Source organism: Aphis gossypii, chromosome X (genome assembly GCF_020184175.1).
Source record: "Aphis gossypii isolate Hap1 chromosome X, ASM2018417v2, whole genome shotgun sequence".
NCBI classification, from domain to species: domain Eukaryota; kingdom Metazoa; phylum Arthropoda; class Insecta; order Hemiptera; family Aphididae; genus Aphis; species Aphis gossypii.
The window spans coordinates 20,617,016-20,642,862 of record NC_065533.1 but is presented as its reverse complement, the minus strand read 5'-3'; the positions used below and the strand labels follow the sequence as shown (position 1 = coordinate 20,642,862).

Below are 25,847 nucleotides of genomic sequence, written 5' to 3'. Positions count from 1 at the left end.
ACGCAGCATTCGATTATACGGGCATAGATTAAATATACTAGTGTATTAAATCTATGATACGGGGAACTATCCTATTTTTATGGATCTATTATCTAAGACACACCAAGTAAAATAACTAAAAAACGACTGGTTTGACTTTTGATTTAAATAGGTACATAATATGTTAACATTTTCAGGAAAATTTTTCTAAGCTATTTGTATCTTAACAGTACGTTCATTGAGTGGCACAAAATATGCCTATAGAATTCGAAAACATGATATTTATTGAGTACATTTAAAAATGCCAAAAATAAGATTATAAATAAATTCGTTGTTAAATGAAAAAATTAAACATTTATGCTTTTATGTTGAATATAATGAAAATTATTTAATTTGTTCAACTATTCGGTAAGCGCATAATATTTATATTTAGACTTCTTAGTTAATGACTGGTGAATTCAATTGAATCAGAGAGGACTACGACTGTCGATTACCAATAAGTACTATATATAATATATATGCACTTTAATCATACTATTTTCAATAATATTAAGCAGTGTTCAATGTATTTTTATTTTATTTTACTTTGTAAAACGAATTAATTCCGTTTCGTGTTATTCGTATGAGTAGATAGCGGTGTAAACGAAAATAACATAACATATCTTAACATCTACATATTGTAATCAAAATTATTAAGTCGAAGATTTCATAAATTGATTAATAATATTAATACTATTTTTAAAAATGATTTTATAAGATCTGCGTGACAGTGTTTGTACTAATTTAAAAATATGTATAATTTTGAGTAATCATTAGTTTTTCTTAGTGATAGTAGTAGTACATAATATAGCAATAATTATTCTATTACTTCGGCGTTCCTTCCTAGTTCCGACGGAAAAATGTGGTCAGCCCGCGTCTCCCGTTATGTAAATCTTATTCGTCATGTATAGTTATTTGGCAAACAATTAATATTGAATCTGGCGAAACCTATATAGGTACGTCATTTCAATGTATTAATATTACCAGCAGCTGTAGGTCTATAAATAATATAGATTACTATACTATATTAATATAACTACCTATATACCTACTTACTAAAACATACCATAGGAAATATAGGTACCTAGTAAATAATAATTTATAATATTATGTAGTCTAGGACCTAGGTAGACTAAAAAAAAATAAATATATAAAAAAAAATAGTATATAAAAGTACATAAAATAAAAATAATAATTATTTGTATATTAAATATACTAAATATTATATAAGCAAACAACTACGAGTGCAGGTTAAAGACTTCGTGTTTGACATTTTTAAATGCATATAAGCAACTAGAATAAATAATTCAATTGCAACAGGTGCATTACGTATGTCATTATGGATAGTTTTAAACAATAAGTTTGTTGGAGTATAAGTATCGAAAAAAGAAAAAGATTTACACATTCGTTTGTGTCACATTCCAGACGGCCGATGGAAAATCCCTAAATCTTTCCTAATTGATTGTCATTATCGACACTCATGCTGTGCAGTCGTGTGTTTAGAAACCGTTCGCATGGAATATTGTAATATTATTTTTAGACTGTTTATTAATTTTATTATTGACTAATATTATTATTATCGTTATTTATATAGACATTTCTTAATTTCTATGAAATGGCAATTAATTAACAGTCTTCATTCGTCCGCCAGCGCGCTGTGTTCGGTCGGACGACGACGCGCACCACAAGAACTACAACAGCGCTTTAAGTGACTTCGACGCCCGACGGTTAGTCGTTACCCGTTTGTCATTCGTTGTTTTAAATTCTCATAGCCTTTTATTCTTTGACGGCTAGTCGTTGATGACGGTCGTTCGTGTGATTGCACCCGCTCTCGTCGTGTACTTCTGTTTTTCATTTAATTACATTTTTACATTTTTGTCTTATAGGTAATTATTATAATTTTGTTATATAACTATAAAAATTATATTATTATTGTATTTCAATAATTAATAATAAATTAAAACGTTCGTGTGGATCTTAGGCAGTGAACCGTGGAACCGATTGTGACCATACTTTTCCGAAATAATTATTGGTTGAATAATTTTCGAACAATAAGCTTCACATTACAAGAAGATAAGTTATAAACGTGGTAAAATGAAAATTGACGTGGAAAAACAACAAGGCCAAATCGTTTGGGCGAAAATATCCAAAAAATCCAAGTTATGGCCCGGTATGTAATTTAAAATTTACTAACGTACTTATAAGTTTTAATATGGTGATAATTATCTAAGATTTACGTATTATGCATTTATTTTTTTTAATTTATATTTATCTTCAAATTTCGGTGAAAACGTTCATTCATCCTATTACACTAAATACCTACTAATATTTCTAGTGGTTCAAATGACAATATTTTTGGGTTACTTATAATTTTATACCTAATGTAATACCTACGTTCAACTTACCATAAATATTTTGAATTTTGATGCATGCATTATATATTATATTGATTATCCTTTTACATTATTATAAATTACGTTCAAGTTAATATGTGAAGTAATTGTTTTGTATATTCTAATAATAATCTAATAATATAATATTTGTAATAATAAGGTATGAGAGCCACCTAGGTATTGTAAGCAATTTCATAATATTTTTCAATAGTTAATTACCTACTGCTTATAACTGTTTCTATAACCGAATTGTTGAAACCCCATTTCGTTGCCCATATTATTTTTATTTTAGTTTATTAATTATTATAAGTATTATCCCGAGTATTATGCTCATCAATTTATGAAAACCGTCATTTGAGATGTTAGAACAAAAGCAACCATTAAAAATCATAATTGAGAAACCTAATTTATACCAGATACTGAAGATTTACTCAACAATTTTTTATAATTTTTTTTGATAACCATAGTATATAAAAATCAATTGAAGTTTGAATAAACCGTAAGTTTCTAATTTTTAAACTTACAAACTTTGAATGAGTCTAGTATATCTTATGGTTTTAAATATATTATTTCTATTTGTAGTAATGTAGCTCAACAGGGATATAAATATTAAACGGATTGTTTAGGAATTAAAAATATTGTGAAAGTCATTTGAAATCTTGAAATTGATTATTAAATTCCTGTTGAAGTATAGAAATAGCTTCACAAAATTTAATTATTGATAATGAAAATTATGATGATTCATAAAGTTTTTTTTTTTTTTTTTTTACCATTTGGTAAATGTGTTAATTTGGAGGAAGTAATGCGAAAGCGGTTCCCTCCCGGTCGTCGATTTCAACCTGAAATAAAAAAAAAAAATGTGTTAATTTATTTTTTTTCAAAGTGAGACCGTTATAGTATCAACTTTATTTCTAACAATTTAATATTTTAATATAAAGCCACATGTCAAGAATAAGTTAATTATTGCCTTTAAGGGTTATACTGATTTCATTTATATATATTATATATCAACACAAAAAGCCAACCTAAATAGAATAGATGCACTGGCTGCCAGTTGCCAAACCACTGATCTAGAGGCGCAATGTTATAAAATAAATTTTAATTAAAAAATGAAAGAATACAAGTTAAGATAGTTGAGTGACATATAATATAGTTAATAATATAAATAAAATATTAATAATATTAACATTTTGTTTTAATAATTTCAAATTTAACATCTAAATCAATTCATATTTTTTTGTCAGGTACATATTTATGTTATAAATCAAGGGCAAATTATTATAATGATAGGCAAAGTTAAAATAATGTTAGTGGTTTTGAAAGTTAAACAAAGGTTTGATCTATGGAGAATTTGGGCCACTCTCCTATATAACCAGCAATTAGATACCTACAATATAATTTAAATACCTTTTTAGCTAATGTTATGAATTATATTAAAATAAAATGAACAGTTTTTTTATAGTATTATAATTATACTTATATTCATAATAAAACTATGACCTCGACTGTGACCTTTCATCAGTCTTATTTCTATATTTTGCTATAATATTGCATTTTATTTCAACTTACTTTTTTTTTGGTCACAATGCGATCTGTCTCAACCAATTAGAAGAATTCCGAGTTGATTTTTAAGTTATAACTTATAAGTAACTGCTAACAATGTAGTTATAGGTGCTTAAGTATTTAAATGTTAAAAACTTTCTAATGCTGAAGATTTATTGGTATAATAAGGAATAACTTACCTAATACATTAGTTAAATTTCAAAAATTAACTTATTTTTTTTTAAATACCTATATTTTTTTTATTGAAACTTTCATACATGTAATGTCTCGAAGATTAAAAATTTGTTTGGATAAATATGTAACTTATGTGGTTTACTTTTTTAATACATATTATTAAATATAAGTGCATACAACTATGAACATAATATACGAATGCTTACATAACGCTCTCTTAGTGTTACATTAAAAATACTTACAATATAATATTTATATTAGCCCCCTTATACATTCCCATACATTTAATTAAATACTTAAGTTTTTTTTAATGGAATGACATCTTCCAAAAAACCATATTATATTTTATTTTTTTCTGAACAAAAGTTTCTTTGAATTATCATATAATTATATGTAAATAAATATATTTAAATGGTACTAACCTACTTACTTACAACTTACTAGTTATAAACAAAATCAAACAATCCTCCTCCTGAGATGGTTGGCCCACTTGGAAATTGGATAATTTCCTATGAATCGCTCTTTTTTATATTCCAGTATTCTTAACAATAAAAAATACTATTATATTATCTCATCTGTCATGGCATTTAAAAATAAAAATGAAATAGTAGGTATTAATAGCCATAAAAAAAATGACAATGTTTTAACAACATTTTGTAAGATTCGTAAAAACTGTTTTTTATGCTGTTACACATTTTTAACAAAACACATATTAGAACTTATATTATTAAACATACTCCAATTATATCTTGCTTATAAATATGTACTGAGTACTAATCTTGAATTCAACACATGTGACATCTGAAAGATAAATTTCACAGCTCTAGACCACAATAAAATAATTAAACTAGTCGCTCTACAAAGTGATTTACCTGTATAAGAAGCCTTATTTTTTAAGTGTTTAACCATGTTTAAAATTACTATTAAAATATTAATTTAAATTTTACTTTTATAAAAGTATAATTTTATAATAAATTACAAAGTATTTCAATAAATTTATTTGTTGGTTAATACAAATAAATAGTAAGCTTTTGTGTTTATAATTTTCTGTGCCAAATTTTGATCCCAATCCATCCTTGCCCACTACCCGCCTTGACAAGCTGTTTCGTAATACTTAAGTTATTTCCAATTCATACTTTAATGTGTGTCCCCCTCCAAAATGACAATACTGCAATAACAGAAATATGAAATATTTAATAAATATGTGTATAATATAAGTCTGTAATATTTATATCAAGGATGCAACTCCTGCATTTGTTGTTTTATCAAGTTCATTCCTTAGCACAGCGGTTCCCAACCCATGGGCTGAGAGTAGCATGATACTGAGACATGAACCAATATAATATAAAATATAATATATTGTACAGGATATATCTTATTTTAATTTTATTGCAATTTTGTTGAATTTACTCATTTATACAACTATTTTAGCTATAGTTAACAATCGACAGTTATATATATAAGATAATACTATAATACCTCCAGCCATAAAATCCAAATATTAGTATAGTATAATATAGTAATAGTAGTATCTTTTGAAATAAAGGTAATATCAAGTAGGTATAGGATAATTTGTGAAATGTGACTGTTTGACTGTATAATATTTTCTTCAATCATTTCGTGAATTTTAAACAATTGCGTTCTGTTATTGTTAGATATGCCAAAAATTAAGCAAAATATATTTCCACTATTGTAAAAAATTACGTATAAGAATTTAGTGAGAATGTGTTTTTATGTGATTTAAAACAAACCACTTTTAGTACAATACTGCAATCAATTTTACTATTTTTTTTTATTACTACAACATCCGTTCCCTAATGATAATCATTATCTATGTACCTTATTAAGTATCCAAATTTAAACTATTTTAATTAAACAAAATGATTATGGAGAAAAATCTAAATTAATCAAGTTATTAGATCATACAATAATAGTATGTTTGTATACCTATACTTATTTTGTATATGGTATGTTAAAATACCTTCAACAGTTTTGTTTGTAAGCAATTATTTCAAATAAAAATTTTTTCGTGTCTGATAAGATTTTCAATTCAAGTTAATAAAAAGCAGTAGAATTACATTAAAAGATAGTTACAAAATAATTTTTATCTCTAGAACTACAATTCATTTAAAATTTAAATCAATTTATTTAAGTTTAGGGTCAATTTAGTAAATAAACTAGTGAACCAAAATGTATGATTTTAACATCTAAATTTTTTTTAAAAAGCTATAAGAATCCATTAAAAAATGTAGTTATTAACGTTTAAAAAAATGTTGGTTTTGATTTTAGTACAACTGCTCAGTTAAAAATTTAAAAATTATTATAAAAAAATTGGCTGTTTAAAATAAAGAAACACGTCTTTTTACTTTTTTTAAAAATTCCATGTTATTGATCCATAATCATTAAAAAACCAAGCGCACAACAACATAAGATACACTTTGTAGATTATACCCATATGAATATATTATGTATATAGGTGTGCTATTAAAGAGCCTTATAGATTTTTTCATACAAAATTGATAGTCTGCACAAGTGTACAACCTAAAGGGTTAGGCCTTGGCAAGTTTATGTTAAGTAATTAATAATGTTAATTTTAATATGAATGTATGTATAATAAAATACATTACCTGCTCACATAAAATCATCAAAAACATATCACTAAGAAAATTGAGACTTCATATGTTATTGTCAATTTACAATTCATTCACAAATTAAAAATTACCAAATTTTATCAAACTGTAAATTTCAAATTTAGAATATTAAGCACTTGCCAGATGAATGTGATTTTTGTGTTTTTAATTATTATGTATTATTTTTATTATGTTCATTAAATTATTTTTTATTTTGTTATGCTTTTTTAATATTTAGCAATAATTATTTCTGCAAAGAAAATGAGTTTAGTATATTTTGAAGATCAGCCTGGAAAAACATGTGTCTGGTGGCTGGGTAATGATACCATGTCACAGGTAATAAAAATTTGAATACTTATGTAGAGTATTGGAGTTGAAAAATTCAAAGAATAATTCAACATTTTAAAATTATATTAAATAACATTCTATATGCCTACAATTAAATAAATAATACCTACATTTATTTTTAAATTGTAAATTTTAGTTGAGAAATGATTTGATATTTGAATTCATATCTGAAATAAAAAGTGGTATGGCTAATTTATGCGGTCAACGCGAAGAAGGTGTTAAACAAGCAATTAAAGTATTTATTTAATCATTTTATCATTTAAAACATAATGATATCATTTATACCTATTTAATATATTTTGTAGATATTATCCTCACAATTTAACTTTGTGATACCTAAACATTTTGATGGAAAATGTAATCAGATTACTTGGGCATTAGTGAAGTTGCCCATTATTATGAAAGGTACAACAAGTAAATGAAACATTTTTATAACTATAAATTATTATACTTATTATACCTATTATGATAATTATTGTAGTTAAAACGATTAAGCAGATAGGTACTTGGTTTTATTTTTTTTATTTCAATCCATAAAGGGTAGGTAATCTTATAATTTAATTTTAACAAAAATTTCTGTGATTATATTTTTATTTATCTCTTTTTTTTTAAGTACTAGAAACTTATTTTAAAAATAATGAAATAAATCAAATTTCTATGAACAAAATATATTAAATGCCATTTGATTGTAAGATGGACAACATATGCGTCCTATTAAGATAATTTTTAGATATTTCTGAGTACAATAATTTGAAAATATTATGAAAATATATAGGAAATTATAAATGACTTCTGAATTAATTTATATTCAATATAGTACTATAATAACAATTTAATATGTAACTTTTTAATAGAAAATCGTAATCAAGATGAAGAGTTGATTATTCCAGAGAATTTTCTAAAAAAAATCATGATGACAAATAATAACATGAAGAGAACAATTGAAGAAAAAGAAAAAGAAAAAGATATTGAAAACCCACGTGGAGAAAAAAGAAAACTTGATGTTTCTGAAATTTGTAAGTAATGGTTATAATAAAAGACATGATTTGTTGGTGTCATTTTATGACTGCTGTAGATATTAACTTACTCTATTACTTAATATTTATGCTTTGATGAACAAAAAAATTATTGTTTTTATTATGTTTTAAGACAAAACTTATTTTAAACTATTCTTGTTAAATATTAATTATATTAATCTTACTAATCTTAATTATATCTGAAAAAAACTATTTGAGAGTTAAATGTTTATTGTAAAAAAAAAAATGATTCCTGAGCTAAATAAATAGTAACTTATCATAATACCAGAAAAAGAATTAATCTAAATTGAATTTTAGTTATATATTTATTGTATATTATTTTGATTAATTTGAATTATTTACTTATTTTTTATTCCTAGCAAAAATGAAAAACCAATATTGCATGGCATGCCGAATAGTTTCAGATAAACTAGAGATTAAACATCCAATATTTAAAGGTTATCTGTGTGACGACTGTTTTGTAAGTAGACATTTTTATTATTTTTAAATTCTAAAAATTTTAAATAACCTACATAATATATATTGTATTTTAAAATATGATTTGTACTTGGAACAACTCAACTTAACACTTAAAAATGCATGGATTTTTTGCTTTATGCAAATGATAATAATATACTATTTGTAGTAATTATTAGTATGATGGCTTATTTTGAATATTAACAACAAGTAGTATATAGTATTATACTATTATATTAATAACAAATCCTCTGCTTGTACAACATAAATTTAAATATGTGAAATATGTTAAAATTTAAGGAAAAACACATAAAAAAATAACCATTAAGTTTTATTTTTATGGTTTCTCTTTATTATACCATTATTATGTATTTTACTTTTATCAATAAAATATTTAGAAATTGTTTATAATTTTATCAATGTTATTGATAAAGTATACGGCCCCAATGTGAAAAATTTAGAGGGCCCTTCTCCTTTTCAAAATAAATGTAAAAGAAAAATGTAAGTTTGTATATCTTTTGAATGGTGTATTTTAAGTTCCCTAAGTTGTCAATAATCTGTGTTATGTCTATGAGATCGGATTCTTTTACTATTATTTTTTTTTAATTTCAACACAACTATTTTTTTGAATTACAAAGAAAAAAACAGTATTCAGAAGCCTCCTAGATTTAAAGCCCTAATTAACCACATTCCCTGCATTTCCTACTGTATTTAATCCTTTTTCTTGAATTTTTTTTTTTTATTGTTCTTTTTAGACAAAAGGAAAAGACATTATTGTATCAATCGCAAAAGACAATGCAAATGTAAGTATAAAACATAAATGGTTCATTTTTGTTTCCTATTATTTTTTTTTTGAAAAATTAAATATTTCACAAAATTGATTTGACTATTTTTAGTTAATCAATAATTATATCATTTAATATTATATTTTAACAGGATGGATGTTGCCTTTGTCTTACTCGAAAATACACTTTAGTATTGTGTGGTTTTTGTATAAGGTATGATCAATTATGCAGTTTTTAAAGCTATTATTTTGTGCACAATATAATATATTTTGCATATTATTTTTTATCCAGAGCTTATTGCAATGAGTGCTTAGAATTTTACTGTGAATCAAAAGGTTTGGAAAAAATTCTTGAAGATAAAACATGGAAATGTTTTGCATGTTTGTATACCACCACTTTAAAGACCACTAATAAACTAATTCCAAGAAAACCATCAGATCAACTAAGAAACGTAATCATTAAAGTTTTCTTGATCTTGTTCTATCAAAAATCATAAAAATCACATTTTTACAGATTTACAACTTGTATCCAGCCAGCACTGAAAATAACTGTATCAAGGAACAAATCAAGAGATACATGTTTTAAATTTAAAAGATATTCAGAACAATGGTAAGTGATATTTAGATGGTAGATTGTTTTATTTCTCCATTACACACATTTGAAACTTGAAAGTACGATTTGTACTCAGTCCAACAAAAATATTATTTTAATTCACATCTCTATTAATTAAAATACATTTTAAGTGTTATTTTACAATGTTAATTTTACTGGAGATGAGATGAGAAACTTATTAAAAAATGTTGTTTTTAAACTGAGTAATGATCTTATTATGTATTTGTTCTTTTTTAGTACCAAAAGCTTTAAAAAATCTAGACTTTCCTTTTAAGATCTTGAAATTAGTTATTTGAATGGCGATAATGTAGACAATAATAAGAAAAATGCCAAATTAGTTATTCAATATTATCCTAACAAAGAGAATTTTGATAAAGAGAAATTCTTTGGTAAGTGAAATAAAAATTTGGTTTATTAAAAGTTCAATGACGTATGTTTTATTAATTAAGTCTTATTAATTTTTTCTATAGATCTGAATGACTGCATGAGAAAATTTTTCTCCTTTTTGCAAATTAAAAACAAAATGGAAGCGTTGCATGATGGTAGAACTATATATTGGGCATTTGAAACTAGTGCTGCGATCAAAGTTTCTGAACAGAAAACAATTTCAAGGTAAGATTTGATAACTATGTAATCATTTAGTTGAAATAATAAGAATTCCATATTTTTATGTAAAATACCTAGTCTAGTAACTATTTATATTTGTATTTTTGTTAATATTTCACTTTTTATTAATTTATGTTTTGTACACTTGACATTTCTGAGTGTATTATTTTATGTATTACACTAATACTTTTGCCAAAATATGATACAAAAAATGTGTAAAAAAATTATTTTCATATTTTTACAACCTATCTAAGTATCATTTTAAAACTTATACATTTTTTTTATCGTCAAAAATTATTTTAATTCAACTAATTTTAGTTTCTGTGCAGAGCCATAAATTTATTGATTTTATCATGATATATTTTTTTTTAATATTATATTGTTACGTGGAAAACGAGCACTGTGTTCAGAACTGCATGTACAACAAACATTGTTTTAGAATTTTTATATTACACCTATTTACACCTAATACATTTAATATTACAGTATCATAGTGAAAATATTGCAATGACATTGTTTTGATATTTTTCCAGATTATTTTATTTATTAGTTCTATAAACTAGCATAATTATAGTATTATGATACTTGTATGTGTATTTAAAAGGAATACTATTAATCTGGAATGACTTAAGTTTTTATATATTGAAATTATTTTCAAAAGTACTCGAAATTCATATATTATTGTTATTGGGTATAAATTAGACTACGATATTCATTTTTAGGGCCTATTTTTAGATCTACACACCGATAATTCTAAAACAAGTAAATAGGATTGGACTAGAGAAAATAGGGGGGGTCCGTATTTATAAATTAATAATTATTCCACATTAAACGCAATGATCATCTCTGACGTAATGCCACTGTATAAATAGTAATGTCCGCTTAATCTCACAACAAAGACTTATCTAAAATTCCGTTCTTCTCAGACGTGTAAATCTAATTTGTTTACATATTTATGAATGTCGATTAAAAATTATTTACTGCATAGAAATGTTTGAAAATTGATTACTGTGCTCCTTCGTTATTTATTAATTTCCCTATTGAAGAAATATCAAAAATCTATAGTCACAATATTTTTTTAAGCGTTTGATAAAATTCATTAAAACTTGTTATTGAAGCTAAGATTTAAAATATCAATACAAAGTACTTTATTAGTAGTTCAACCTTTAAATGAAAAAAGTTTTTTACCAGAGAGCCAAATTAATCTTTAATGAGCATTTCAAGTTTAAATATTTATGATCATGGCTTAGGTTAGGTTATTTTTATTGGATATAGATAAAAATAGCAGAGTAAGCTATAAATTTATTTTGTGCATCAGAGACTCCAGATATGAAATTTTATTTTGCTATTTTTGCATATTTTAAGGTTTTTTAGCTTTTAGTACTATTTTTTAAGTTTTGGTATCGTTTTTGGCTAATTTGCTATATTAGTATACATTCATATATCTTTTATATCGTATTTTCATAAAATTAATTTATATTATATAGTATGAAACAATGAATTATGACAAATTACAAATTGATAATTTTGAATAGTTGCCATACTCTAAAGCCGTTTATATTTTATAGCTTGATGAATTAACAAATTCGAGTAGTATTACCTAATATTTAAAAAAAAAAAAAAGTTTGTAATATAAATAAAACTAATCACTGTAAATACTTGAAATTTTCAAAAAATTTTGATTTTTTTAGTTATTTATAGTCCACTGAAATTTTGGATTACCTAAACAACTTGAAAATTTAATACAAGGTTCCTTATGAGTTGTGCTTATTGTACCTAAAAAAAAATAAAAATCGTTAGTCACGTTTTTTTTTATAAGCGTTTATAGTTCAATTTTTTATCTGTCAAATTTTTATGTTAATAACTAAGGATTAAAAATACAACACTAAGTTTACCTTCAAGTATCTATAGAGAAAACTCGAAGCATCAATTTAAGAAAAATTTTAAGTGCGTTTGAATTTTACATTTTTACGAAATAGCGTAACGATAACGATTTATCCTCAAACGATTTTAAATATTTGTTATTATTCAAAAAATATAAGTCATAAATACTTGAAAATTTCACCAGTTATTAAGATTGGCATTTTCTTTACATGATTTAATTTTCAAAATATTTTGACTTTTTTTGAAATGTCGATAAAATATTTTTGTCACAATAAAAATACTTGAAAATTTAATACAAAGTTTCTCATAAGTTACTCTTATAGTGATTTAAAAATTTTAAGAATACATAGGCACAGTTTTTTTTTTTATTAGCATTTGAAGTTCAAATATTGACAGTAATTCGTCAAAATCATGATTATTTGAAAATTATTTTGTAGGTATAATTCATAAAAAATTTTGCATTAGTAGCTTAGAATTGAAAGTTTAATACAAGATTTTTCATAAGTTAAGCTTACATTAATTATAAAAGAACTTGAATTTTGGTTTATTCAGGCCATTAAAACATAAATCACCTTTTCACCAACCATTGGAAATTATATCCTAGGCTAACAAAATATCTTCGTCCATAATCGTTTTTCGTATGTAATGATAACTAGGTATCATTGGATTCAAATTTAACATTCCTATAATATATAATAGTGATCCACATGGCACCTAATGTACAGCAGAGCGGTACCCACTTTCCCGCTTTTTTATCTATATTTTGAAAATTTAATATAGGATTCTTCATAAATATTTGATACTGAAATCATAAAGTTTAATAAATATTATACATGTATAGTCAATTATTATTTGTAAATATCTTAAGTTCAAATTTGAACGAATAACTACCTATTTAAATGATAAATAACTATGTTTATTTTAATTTATACAATGATATTCTTGATTTATTTTTACATTATGAATAGTATGAACTTTTAAGTGTATTTATAGAAAGTTCCTATTCAATTTTGAGTTGCATAAGTGTTAAGGCTAAATCTAAGTTTGAAGCCCTTGCACTCCAGGCGAATAGTTCACGCGCGGGCGCGATTTCAAATCGCCCCTAATTTTATTCGATAGTACTCAAAGTTTACACTATAATTTTACGTGTTTAAAATTTGCTCCAAATCATCATTTGTTCAAAACATGCGTGAATATTCGCCCAGTGTGTAAGGACCTTATAATTTTTATTATTTAAATAAATACTAATGATTAAATACAATATTTTCGGTAAAAATTGTATCAACCTTGAACCTCGTAATACTCAAAGTAATATAAATAATTTAATAATTATAGCCTATAAAATATGCAAAAATATGCAATAACCTTTTAAATATGCAGAAATATGCAAAAAAAATTTCATCATTAGCTTCAAATTATGATGATTCGTGGAGATAACTGACAAAAATCCAAAAATATTAATAGGAAAAAAATATGCAATTGCATAGAAATCCGCGCTCTAATTATAGGTATCAATAAAACAAAAAATATACTTAGTGAAATAAGCCGATGACAAACTGTCGTCTCGCTCAAAATCATTTTTCGTATTGATTGCTAAATCCATGAATTCAAATTTAACACATCAATAACAGTGATTCACCCACCCTCTCGAATTTACAGCAAAACTGATCCAATTACCTACCATTAAAAAACGTTTTGTTGTAATCTTATATGTTTAAACTCAAACTTGTATATTTTATAAGGTTTGTTGACACTCAACCAATTATTGTTGGAATGGATGCAAACGATGTCCAACAAAGGAGCAGATTTATTTGGACTAACATTACTATACTTAAAAGTGATATCCAACAGTTTGCTAATCAATATATTTTTCTTCATAAAATACCAAAGTATGGTGCAAAAAGAATGAAATGTGGTGAAAATAACAACGGTAAAAATTATAATAATGTTCTTTTAATTAATATCTAATAAGTCATTTTTTATTTTGCAGATAAGCCTTGGTGTTACTCTTCCATACACGCCATTCTCAGTAGTTTCATAAAGAATAACATAAAAAGATGCAAGTAAACGCAATGTTTTAAATTACTGATTTAATTAATGACTTAAGATTTTTTTTTTCAACATATTTGATTTTTTCATATTGGTTTTATTTATTGTTTTTTTTATTTTATTAATATTTTAAGACTTAATATTGGATATATTAACTAAGTACTTAAATATCCTTTTGTTATATTGTCATGTTAACAGCATTTTTTCATTATTTTTTTTCTCAGTTTCAGTTGCATTTTTTAATTTTTTTTAAGCACAGTATTTTATAATAAAAAGGTGATTCATTTATCTTATTTGTATTATTTTAAATACTTACTTACTATTATTATATATTAATACTCAATAGCATCCCTTAAATAGTCTTTGTGACTGTTGTTGACATAAATTTGAAATGGATTGTATTTTTATAAAATGTATAAAAATACATTTTTTTATGTTTTATATAAACTACATACATGTAGTTAGTTTTACTACTGTAAATTAGTAAATTACTTATTAAATAATGGTGAAAAATTGGTGACTTCCAAAGCTATTTAATAAGTATATATTTTTTTTTTTTTTAATGTGTGTTTATCCAATGGTAATTTACTGTAGGTCACTATGCAGTTTGTCTGTGTCAAATCTCACATACACATTAAAGTATTATACCATATCAATTATCTATTCTATGAAACATGAATATATTGACGTATTATTTTGTATTTACCCGCTGACATTTTAGTGGTTACAGATATTTACTGAGTATTTTCCGAGTTTTTAATCTGTATTAGGGCTTATGGTAGGTATGAAAAACATGAGGTTATATAATTAATATAATAATGTAATTTTTTTATTGAATTTCTGGTTTGATACAATTTCAATTTATCTCGTAAAAATACAAAAATGTTGCATAATTATAAATATGTTATAATTTCTATATTGCTGAGAAATTGTAATTTAAGTCATAAGTGACCGTCAACCAATCCGTATTTATTTTTATCTAAATTTCCCAAGGCTTTTATTTTTGTTTACCTAATTTATGAAAATTGTATTTTATTCAATAAATTGTATTATTTTTGTTTATCTTTCAAATCTTAAATGTATATTATGATGCTTTTTAGCGCATTAAGTTCTGAGCTTTGGTATAAATAATACTGTCCGTTTTTATTTATTATCTCATTTGCTGCATATAAATTCTTGAAAATTGAATACAAAGCTCTTCATAATTTGTTAATTTATCTATTGAAGAACTATCAATAATCTATAGTCACAATAATTTGGAGTTTCTAATAATTAATATTAATCATTGAATATTTTATAATTTGTAAAAACTTTCTAATTAATGAGTATAATAAACAATACATTAAACTTAACATTATTATTTTATAACTTTGTAAAAAAAAAAATTTAGGATAAATATTTTTAGTGTACACACATATTTAAATAACTTTTATGAATACTGAGTATTAAAATGTTAATTAAATAAATTTTCAAAAACAATTATGTACTTAACAATTAACAGCAAAAAGAAAGTTTGTTTTATTTAATGTATGAAGTTTTAAAATATGCCAATCTGTTTTATTTGAAAATCCAGACTTTTATTTACAAAATCCTAAATTTGGAATTTAAATTAATTTATTATTACAGAAAAAATGACCGTGAACATGCTTAGTGAATCATTGTGTAAAATTAATCTTAAATCTAACAAACATCCCACGCATAAACTTCTAATGTATGTTTTGAAAATATACAAAAATAAACAAGAAAAGCTTTAGAAAGATTTTTGTCATAACCATAGAAGGGCGTCATCTATTCTTATAATCCAGTAGGGTTCATATAAATAGAGCTAGTTTAAGATGTAAACCTAGTAATCTACAAAATGTCTTAAAGCATCTTAACGCTGATTTATTTTACATTTAACAAATCAACATTTTAACGCGGAGTTGAAGTACTTATCTTCTTATTTCTACGGTTGTTGAAGGTGAGTATTGACTATAGCAGAAAACCGAATAATATGTATATTTTTGAGATTTTATTATATTTGATAAATATTTAATTATTAAAATAGTCTTAGGTAAACATAGATTTTCGTGAGATAAGTCTTACGCTTATATTCTATTTACATTAATTAAGTATATTGATGTTTCGAAGAGAATATTTATTTAATTTTTTAATATCATTTGAAATAAAAGGTCGGCTCAGATTTAAGTTATATAGTTACGTATAAGAGAATAATAATAATAATACTGAGACAATAGTGATTAAAGAAACTAAATGAGGAGTAAGTGGATTGCAAACGGACAGTTTCTAAGGAGTTTAGTATAGGCAATAATAAAAGGGCATGCGTGCAAGTTTATAAGTGTATGCGTTGTAAATGATGTGAAATAGAATTGATATGAATTAGTGTGTTAGTGACACCGTCTCTCAGGTGTGGGTGGGGATTCTTTATTTTACGAATATTATTATCCATTTTTTAAAATAAAAAATACACTAGGTATTTTTTAAAAATTTTGTTTGATAAGAAAAAATAAACTGAACCAGATTAACAAAAGAAAGCAGAAATTATGCATAAAATAGCGCTGCAAAGTTCAATGAACAATTTTATGACTGAATGCGTACGGCAGTAGGTTGCTAGTTGTACACATATAATATAATATTTTAGTATTTTCAGTAAATTATTATCAATGATGTAATTTATATTATAAATTCAATATAATTATCGTGTATACACTAGACGTCATAATATAATATTATTCATAGAAATGGCTATTAGAAACAGGTGTCATAGACAAATTATAGTAACCTTGGGGAAGTGTAGTGAAAAAACGCTTTCGCACGTGGCATGCGTCGTACAAGTTGTCTGACTAGAAAATGGTGTGTGTTAATTTGCATTCGTATGTACTTTTTGTCAATCCTATAGTGACGAACCTAAAAATCTATTTAACTTCTGAAAACCGATTTGAATTAGTTGATATGTATACTTGAGATCGATCAGTTCACATTTTAATTTTTTAAATCTCAATACGAAATAATCATTATTTAAATTTTGTATATTTTTAAATATTCAAGCCAAATTTATAAGAGTTGGGGAATGGGGAACGAAATTTGAAAAAGTGGACTGATCGATCTCAAGTAGACATAACACAAAATTCAAATCAGTTTTAAAAAGTATAATCGATTTATTAGCTCCATTGTATCTGTATGATCGACAAAATATTGATGTATTTTTATCGAAATAACGGACGTTTGCAATTCCCTTACACAATAACTGAGAATTATAAAAATAAATTACCTTACAAATAAAAAAAATTAAGAACAGCATTTTGATCACCTAAATTTTTATCGTAATGACAACGGAAATCATTGTATAAGAAATAATAGTTTTTCACGTAAAAAATTATTATTTTTTTTTACCAACCATGAACGGTAAAAAATAAAATAAAATTTATTTTATTAAAATCATAATAAATATAGTTAATTGAACTGACGCACAATGCTTACGATCGTAACACAGACACTATTAGCAGGGGTCGTCTAAGTTTTTAAACAAGTGAGTTACGGTTATATACTTTATTTGAATAGATCCATGGAATCGACATCCCGGTTGATGAGAAAAAAATTTACAAATAAATTAATTATTGTTTTCATAAATAATAATAATTAGGACACGGATATGTTGCATTTGCAACTTTTTTTCTACTTTTTTAATTTATTGCTAAGTACCTAAGTTTTAAATACGTTTCATGTGAGTACAAATTCAAATCTTAAAATTTTAAGTGCAAATTTTTGAAGTTTTTTGGATTTTTTCAATTTTATTACAGTTTTGTTGAATTTACTCAATTATACAACTATTTTAGGTACCTATAGTCGACAATCGACGGTCGTATATATATATGATAATACTATAATATCTCCAGCCATAAAATCTAAATATTATTATAGTATGTATATAGTAATAGTGGTATCTTATTGAAATAAAGATAATATCAAGTCGGTAGGTATTCAATACAATACAAAATAATTTGTGAAACTATTTGACTGTATAATCTGTTCTTCAATAATTCTGTGAATTTTAAACGATTGCGTTCTACTATTGTTAAGTATACCAAAAATTAAGCTAAATATTTCCACTATTGTAAAAAATTACGTATTAGAATTTGATGAGAATGTGTTTTTATGTGATTTAAAACAAACACTAATAGTGCAATACAAATATGCAGTGATGCGTATTGTATAAATGTATGACAAAGACATAATTATAATATATAATATGTTGTATAGTACTATAGTATAGTTGTATGTATATTTTTTTTTAGTAGAATTTTAGATAATGACTTATAATTATAATTATTTATATTCTATAATTACAGTAAACTTAAAACATTTATAACAAGAAGTTGTTATTATTTAGTACAATTTTTAATATTTTAAGTGCAATTTTTTTTTTTTTTAGTGCAATACTGCAATCAATTTTACTATTTTTTTTATTACTACAACATCCGTGCCCTAATAATAATATAAATACTGAGATGTAATAATAGTGCATGAGAATTAGTGGTATTTTAATATAATAAGTGTAAAGTGGCATTGGTTTTTTAAAAGTTCCATATTATCTGATTATTTATTTCGCGAACGACTGGTTAACGACCCCTGCACTAATTAAATCTACGTAAGTGGTTATCTGGTAGATATACAATTTAAAATATTTCGTTCGAATATCAATCATGATTCAATTAAAAATTAAACGATTAATGATAAAGTATTATCATAATCTATTTAGTTTAACCAACTATTTACCAACCATTAAGATTAAACAATCATTATTAAAAATCCTATTTGACGTAAGTTAATATTTTACATGTATTTATAATACTGCATATCTATCAACCGTTTTCCGTCTTCGTAATTTGTTGCGATAAAATATTACGCAACAACACTAAATTTTATCTGAACTAGATTATTTTTATTTTTAAACTATAAAATTCTATATGTTTAATAACTAAATATAACGATCGCCGAATTTTAAATTGAAACTTATAGTGCAACGTGTACAATAGTTTATCAGGTACCTAATAAAATTTACAATTGCAGATCTACCGAAAAAAATTGACGATTTACATTTTACCATTTTACAGGGTGTCGCCGTTAATAAGAATACAATTTTCATTATTATCAATTAGTATCTAAGGATGCTTTTGGCTAGAACCTACATAATATCACCATAGCAGTTAACATACGTAATTGACAGTATTGTTCGTTGAAGCAAGAAGAACCGTCGTATTGCACATAGATTGAAAATAAATTCCAAAAATAAGGCAGACATTTTTGTACCTACTTGTCTGGTGCGGACATTATCAACCATAATGTGTCTTAAACAATTTATCACTTATATTATTTTTATTTTTTTGATATTTGTAGATATAACTTATTGTTTGTACAATAATTTTATATGTCCACCACAAGTACTCGGTCTTTTTGCAGTAGGCGATTCAAATTTGTGGGAATCTATTAGAATACCGTATGAAGGCCCTAATGCACATACATCCAGTAGATTTTATGCTCCAAATCAAATATTTTTAGAAAAAACCAGACCTAGTGTCCCGACTAATAGGGTTATTGTGTCTTGCGTTTCCATAACAGAGGATGTTCTTAGACAAAGTGCAGATAGGAATCGTGAACCTGCGAATATTCGTGATTATAATCCAAAAAGAATCTTTAGTCAAGGGGACCACGCAGGACATATTATAGCACATAAGTTAGGTGGTTCGTATCATGATAGAAATATTATATCACAAAACCCTAAATGTAATATGGGTTATTGGAGAGAATTCATTGAAGGTATTATTAACATTAAAAAGACTAATTACACAAATCAAGTAATATATTACGGCGTTAAGTTGATATATAACATGAATGATAAAAACGATTATCCCACTAGACCAGAGAAACTCGAATCGAAGATATTTATTCAAGAAAACGGGTTCGTTCGAATCATAGGTTCTGCAGTTGTAAAAAATCCTCCTCCTTCAGAACGTTGTAAAGTTGAGTGTAACGATTTATATCCGGTTAAACTCGTATATTTAGAGAACCCGGGTACTCAATGTAAACGGAAAATAGATTCCGAGAAATGTTGGGCCCTATGTTGAACCGAATTGCAATTTATTAATTGCAATTTGCAAGTAACAATTATTATACTTGATAGTAGATACAATAAGTATAGTCAATAGTCATGAACTCATATAAACATTAAACTTTTTAAAATCTGTTATTTGCGTGTGTTAATGTGTGTACTGTTTGTAATGTATATAATATAATATATTTACCTATGGTTTAAACGATTTTTAATTAAATTTAATATATCTCATTTTTATGCTTATAAACTGTAATTAACAATTAATTTCCCATCAATATATATTATACATAATACTAATAATACTCTTACCAATATATTTATGATGTACCTATAAGTTTGTTCGGTAGTATAAATAATAACATTGGTATTTATAAGTAATTATTTTGAAATTAGAATACTAATCTAATGTTTTTTTTAAATAATGTTATAATTATTTTTTAATTTTATTTTTATGTTATAATTGAAAAATGTACTTATGTACTTAAAACTAAAAAACCAATATTACATTAATATCTGTTATAATGTATGATTATAGATCAATATGTGTTATAAACTCATTTTTAGATGTATATGCACTATGCAGTATGATTTTTAATTTTCAAAATATTTTGTTTATTTTAATGTTATTTATACGTATTTGAAATATTCGTTTTTGTTTAGTTCTTTTTTTTAATAAGTGTTGATAACATTTTTTTGGTCCAGTCAAAATACTTGAAAATTTAATACAAAATTCCTCATGAGTTGGTCTTATAGTGATTCAAAAATTATAAGAATGTGTTATAAGCACAATTTTTATTTATTAATTTTTGAATCAAATATTGACAAAATTCGTCAAAATCATAGATACTTGCAAATAGGTAATTTTATAGTTAAAAACTTATAAAAAATTTTGTAAGTATAGGCAAGAGTTGAAAATTTAATACAAGATGTTCCATAAATTTGGCTTACGATAATTATAAAAGAAGTTGAGTTATCTAAGTAGAACGTTATCTCAAGTTTAAATTTTTACGAAACTCAAAGTTCAAGCGTAAAATAACTATTTACTATAAAATAATTTTAGATTTTTGTTATAGTTAAAAATTAAAAATAAAAGCTGCAGATGGTACAGGCGGAATAAAACAAATCAACGACCGTGATTGATAATTTTAATAAAAAGTAGGTAACATTCGATATTTCATTCTCAAAATCGATGAAATCGTTTTGCGTTTTTTTACTTTTTTACTTGTGAATAATTGGTTAAAAAAAATTTAATAGTCAAAAGTTGAGTCTTATGCGTCATTCTATATAAGTATATAACTATCCTCTACAATTTTAAGGTGTTTTGCTCTAAAACCAATCAGTTAATCAGTAAGCCGTATTATTGAAACAAAATTGACATGTTTTTGTACGGCATTTTCTTCGGTGTGACGTTCCGTTGTACAATAATAATTGTTCGCTGCATTAGCGAAACGACAAGAGTACAAGACGGACGATAGTCATAATACCCAAAACACAAATATTGGTATAATTAGACCAAGACCAAGATAATGTACAAATTAATACGAAATACGAATTATGATTGCGTGTAGTGGTAATTATAATATAAACAGTTTATACGGATGGCGGAGGTAAGAGTCGGAGAGAACTGTTGAAATCGCACCGTACCGTCGCCGATAAGAGCTGGCCACAAATAATAGTTTAATGTATAATTTATTAATAAGTAATAACATAATATATAATATTAAATATCATACGTATATATATTATAATGACGACATTCTGAACAAGATGATTTAAATTTAACAAATCTATTATAGTGACTCACTTGAAATCAATTATTTAGCTATTCTGGTTGCTTACATATTATTACATATAATTATCATGGTTTTATTTTGTTCAATAAAAACATTATTATGATATTATAATAGTATAATACCAGCTGTAATACTTGACTTGGCCCGGGTTTTTGTTATCAATCTATCTCTTTATCGTTTTCTGGTTTGTTTCAGTTGAAATAAATAATATGCAAATTTTTCAATTACTCATACGTACAAATAGTACAATAAATTATCTTACGATTTTCCGCGTTTTGATTCTGAACGTAATATTTTTGATATTAACACTGGAGTAGTGTCTGATGAATGCTTAGAATCCGACGTAAATTCAATATCGTTAAAACTTAAAATAAGTATTTTTCTTTGTGCAGTTAATGTCAAAAAATATGTCCAGAATGAAAAAAGTCAACCTTGATTGAAATTCATAAAAGTAACCTATGTAATTGACAGTTATTGTTTTCATAAGTGCTCGTAATTGATTTTAAAATTGTATTTTTATGCTGGCAGTACAGTAGTACGAGTACACTCATATCAAAATGTATGTAAATTTAGTTTCTATGATAAGATTAGTGGAAATAAGTATTTAAGGCATCTACTTAAAATTAGTTTGACAAATTGGATTTTTCTTGCTCAAGTACAGAATGACATATTTCAAAAATAATTTAAAGGTTTGATAAACATAAATACGTGGTACATAGAATCAACAATAAATATAAATAAGTGGATATAATTATTACAATACTACACACACCATAATATTCCTGAAATTATGTACAATGTATAGTACGGGATAATCAATTTCGCATCATTTTTTTGATTTATTTTATTCTTTTTTAATCTTTTTCGTTTTGCACTTATTGATGTGCCTTGTACCGGTTCTATAATATCATTTACCCATTTTCTGTAATAATCGATGAACACGTAGACAGTCTGCATGTCTCCACCATTGATATTTATTGAAAAACTGCATACTCCATATTGCAAGTTGTTGCAAATCATCGGACCACCGCTGTCTCCTTCATACGTCTTGTGCTTGTTTGGTACCTCACAGAGATATTGTTGCCATGTATCTATTATTTGAACACTATTTTAACACATAAATGTTATAAAATAAATTGACTGAACTACCTTATGTTTATTACCTATCGTATCCTTCACAAGCTTTCCTACCGTGTTTAACCATAATTTGTTTAATAAATCCTTCGTGTTCAGCATTAATGATACCAAATCCAATAACAATACACTTCAGATACTTGTTGTTGGCGAAATCAATAGGTGAACCACCTATCCTTATATATTCCTCGATATGCGAAAATGGTTTTTCTATCTTAATATAAATATATAAAAATAATAATAATTTGTATAAGTAGGTACTTACATTGACATTTATGTAATGTATAATTGTAATACATTTATACTTATTCTTTTACTATAGAATAACATTATAATTATAATTACAAAATGTATGAGCAATTAAAATTTATAAAGCGGTCGTTAAATAGTTAGATAATATTAAATATATACATTGTATAATATTACTACATATACATACTACATACAAGGCATGGGAAATTAATTAAATTAATTCCCTTTAGACGTTCATGGCCAAATACAAATGGATTTTAATATTTTTACTAAACAATAAATAAGAAAAGTGATCTTACTTTTAAAATACTAAGATCTCCAATTATAACTTCAGATGTATGATTATAACTTTCGTGTACGTACAGCTTGACTACGTTTCGCGAATCATGACTTTTTATCCGTGAACCTTGATATACCTGCATTAAGGTAGTTGCAAAGTATTTACGGAAATGTAGTTTGTAGATAATATAATATGTAGCTTAATAATTATTAAATTAGTAAGGCTAGGTATAGGTGTATTTACTTTCAAATCCTTTTTATCTTTACCGTAAACACAGTGTGCAGCAGTCAATACAAACAATTCTGCTACAAGTGAGCCCGTGCAAGTCTCTACCCTTTTATTAGGTAACAATATTTTTAAACACATTACATACGGATAATCTTCGAGCTTAAAATCGTCTATAAGTCCTTTGTGTACATGCTTGGTCGACTTAAATTCATTTAATACAATAAATGACAATAGTATAATGAGTGCAAATATTTGCATCGTGTTTTAAAAGATTGCTGTTTACGTAACATTTATTATTAATAATTTATTGTACAAGGTTAAATCAGTAAACATTTGTATTATCATGACAACACAGCTATTTAAAAATATAATCTATATGTTTAAAATTTTAAATATTTAATAATGATGTAATAAATTTAGCTTATTCGCTCCTGTTCCAGCTGTATATAACGGATTCCTCTAATAATTACGTTCCAGTAAATATAAATAAAACAATTCTTCTTTAATTTTGTTAAAAAAAAACGTATTATTTTAATTTTTAATCATCTACCAAAATGTTTTGTTCCTATCAATCGTATGTCCTACAAGTAATGCGATTAGTTCTATTATTTTGTTTACGTATCGTGGGTGACACTGATCAAATACAACCATAATATATTATCAACCAAGTCCAAAAAATAAAAAAAATTGATTTATTAAAAATAAATAAACATACTATAAAAGAATAAAAAATGAATTAAATAGTAAGACGTTAAAATACAATTGGTAACGTTCCTGCAAACTTAATAGGTAGTTATAATTGCATCTGCCTGGACAAATGTTGCAGGCTAACAGGTGTTCTATTGTCTAAAAGTGCCATTGAACCTTTTTGCATTCACAGTCAAGTAGTCAACGTGTTACCTCTCATTACTATTTTCTCAGGTTAGGTTTTTAGATGTTCTTTGCATGTCTTTTTTTATTGTGGAACTGCATAATTGATTTTCCGACCTATTGGAGTGATTGTATTATATTATACCTACTAAATATATTCTTGTAAATATTTATAAATGTTTGATATGAGTGAATAGACAATTTGTAATATTAAAATTTGAAATCTACCAATTTTATTAGTTTGCCCCTCCGCTAATTGGACTTTTTCAAACAGATTTTTTTTCATAGTTAATTAAAAGTTTGTATTGATATTGTGTTAAAAGTTTAAAAGTTTAAAACACAAAAATAAAGTATGAAATTTATTTAAAAATGAATTATAAATATCAATAAGAATACATAAAAATGTTCTTTAAGTTATAATAAAATCAAAATGTATAAATATTTTTTATAATGATTTATGTTTAACTGCTTAAGTATAAATTAAAATTTAATTCGTAAAAAATATATTAAATAAAAAAAGAAAGAAAAATTATGCATAAAATCTTATTGCAAATCAGGAAAATATATCCTGTAATGATTTAAAAATTATAAAATTATATAATGTATTTTAAGTTTAAAACAGA

The 25,847-nt window shown here is 25.0% G+C and overlaps 2 protein-coding genes and 1 pseudogene across 2 annotated transcripts; 2 read left to right on the top strand and 1 right to left on the bottom strand.

Annotated features, from left to right (window-relative positions):
- The first annotated feature begins 1,356 nt into the window (after window positions 1-1,356).
- Window positions 1,357-14,843, top strand: LOC114129637 (DNA (cytosine-5)-methyltransferase 3B-like; annotated as a pseudogene).
- A 1,566-nt stretch (window positions 14,844-16,409) lies between these two features.
- On the top strand, window positions 16,410-21,312 carry LOC114129641 (uncharacterized). Its single transcript, XM_050206225.1, has 2 exons — window positions 16,410-16,515; window positions 19,670-21,312. The coding sequence occupies exon 2, from the start codon at window positions 19,898-19,900 to the stop codon at window positions 20,678-20,680; it is 783 nt and encodes a 260-aa protein (XP_050062182.1). The 5' UTR covers window positions 16,410-16,515; window positions 19,670-19,897; the 3' UTR covers window positions 20,681-21,312.
- Window positions 21,313-21,978: 666 nt separating this feature from the next.
- On the bottom strand, window positions 21,979-25,007 carry LOC114129643 (hypodermin-A-like). Its single transcript, XM_027994444.2, has 5 exons — window positions 24,370-25,007; window positions 24,146-24,262; window positions 23,624-23,808; window positions 23,376-23,565; window positions 21,979-21,993 (listed from the first exon to the last, which is right to left on the bottom strand). The coding sequence occupies exons 1-5, from the start codon at window positions 24,610-24,612 to the stop codon at window positions 21,979-21,981; spliced, it is 750 nt and encodes a 249-aa protein (XP_027850245.2). The 5' UTR covers window positions 24,613-25,007.
- Window positions 25,008-25,847: the final 840 nt, after the last annotated feature.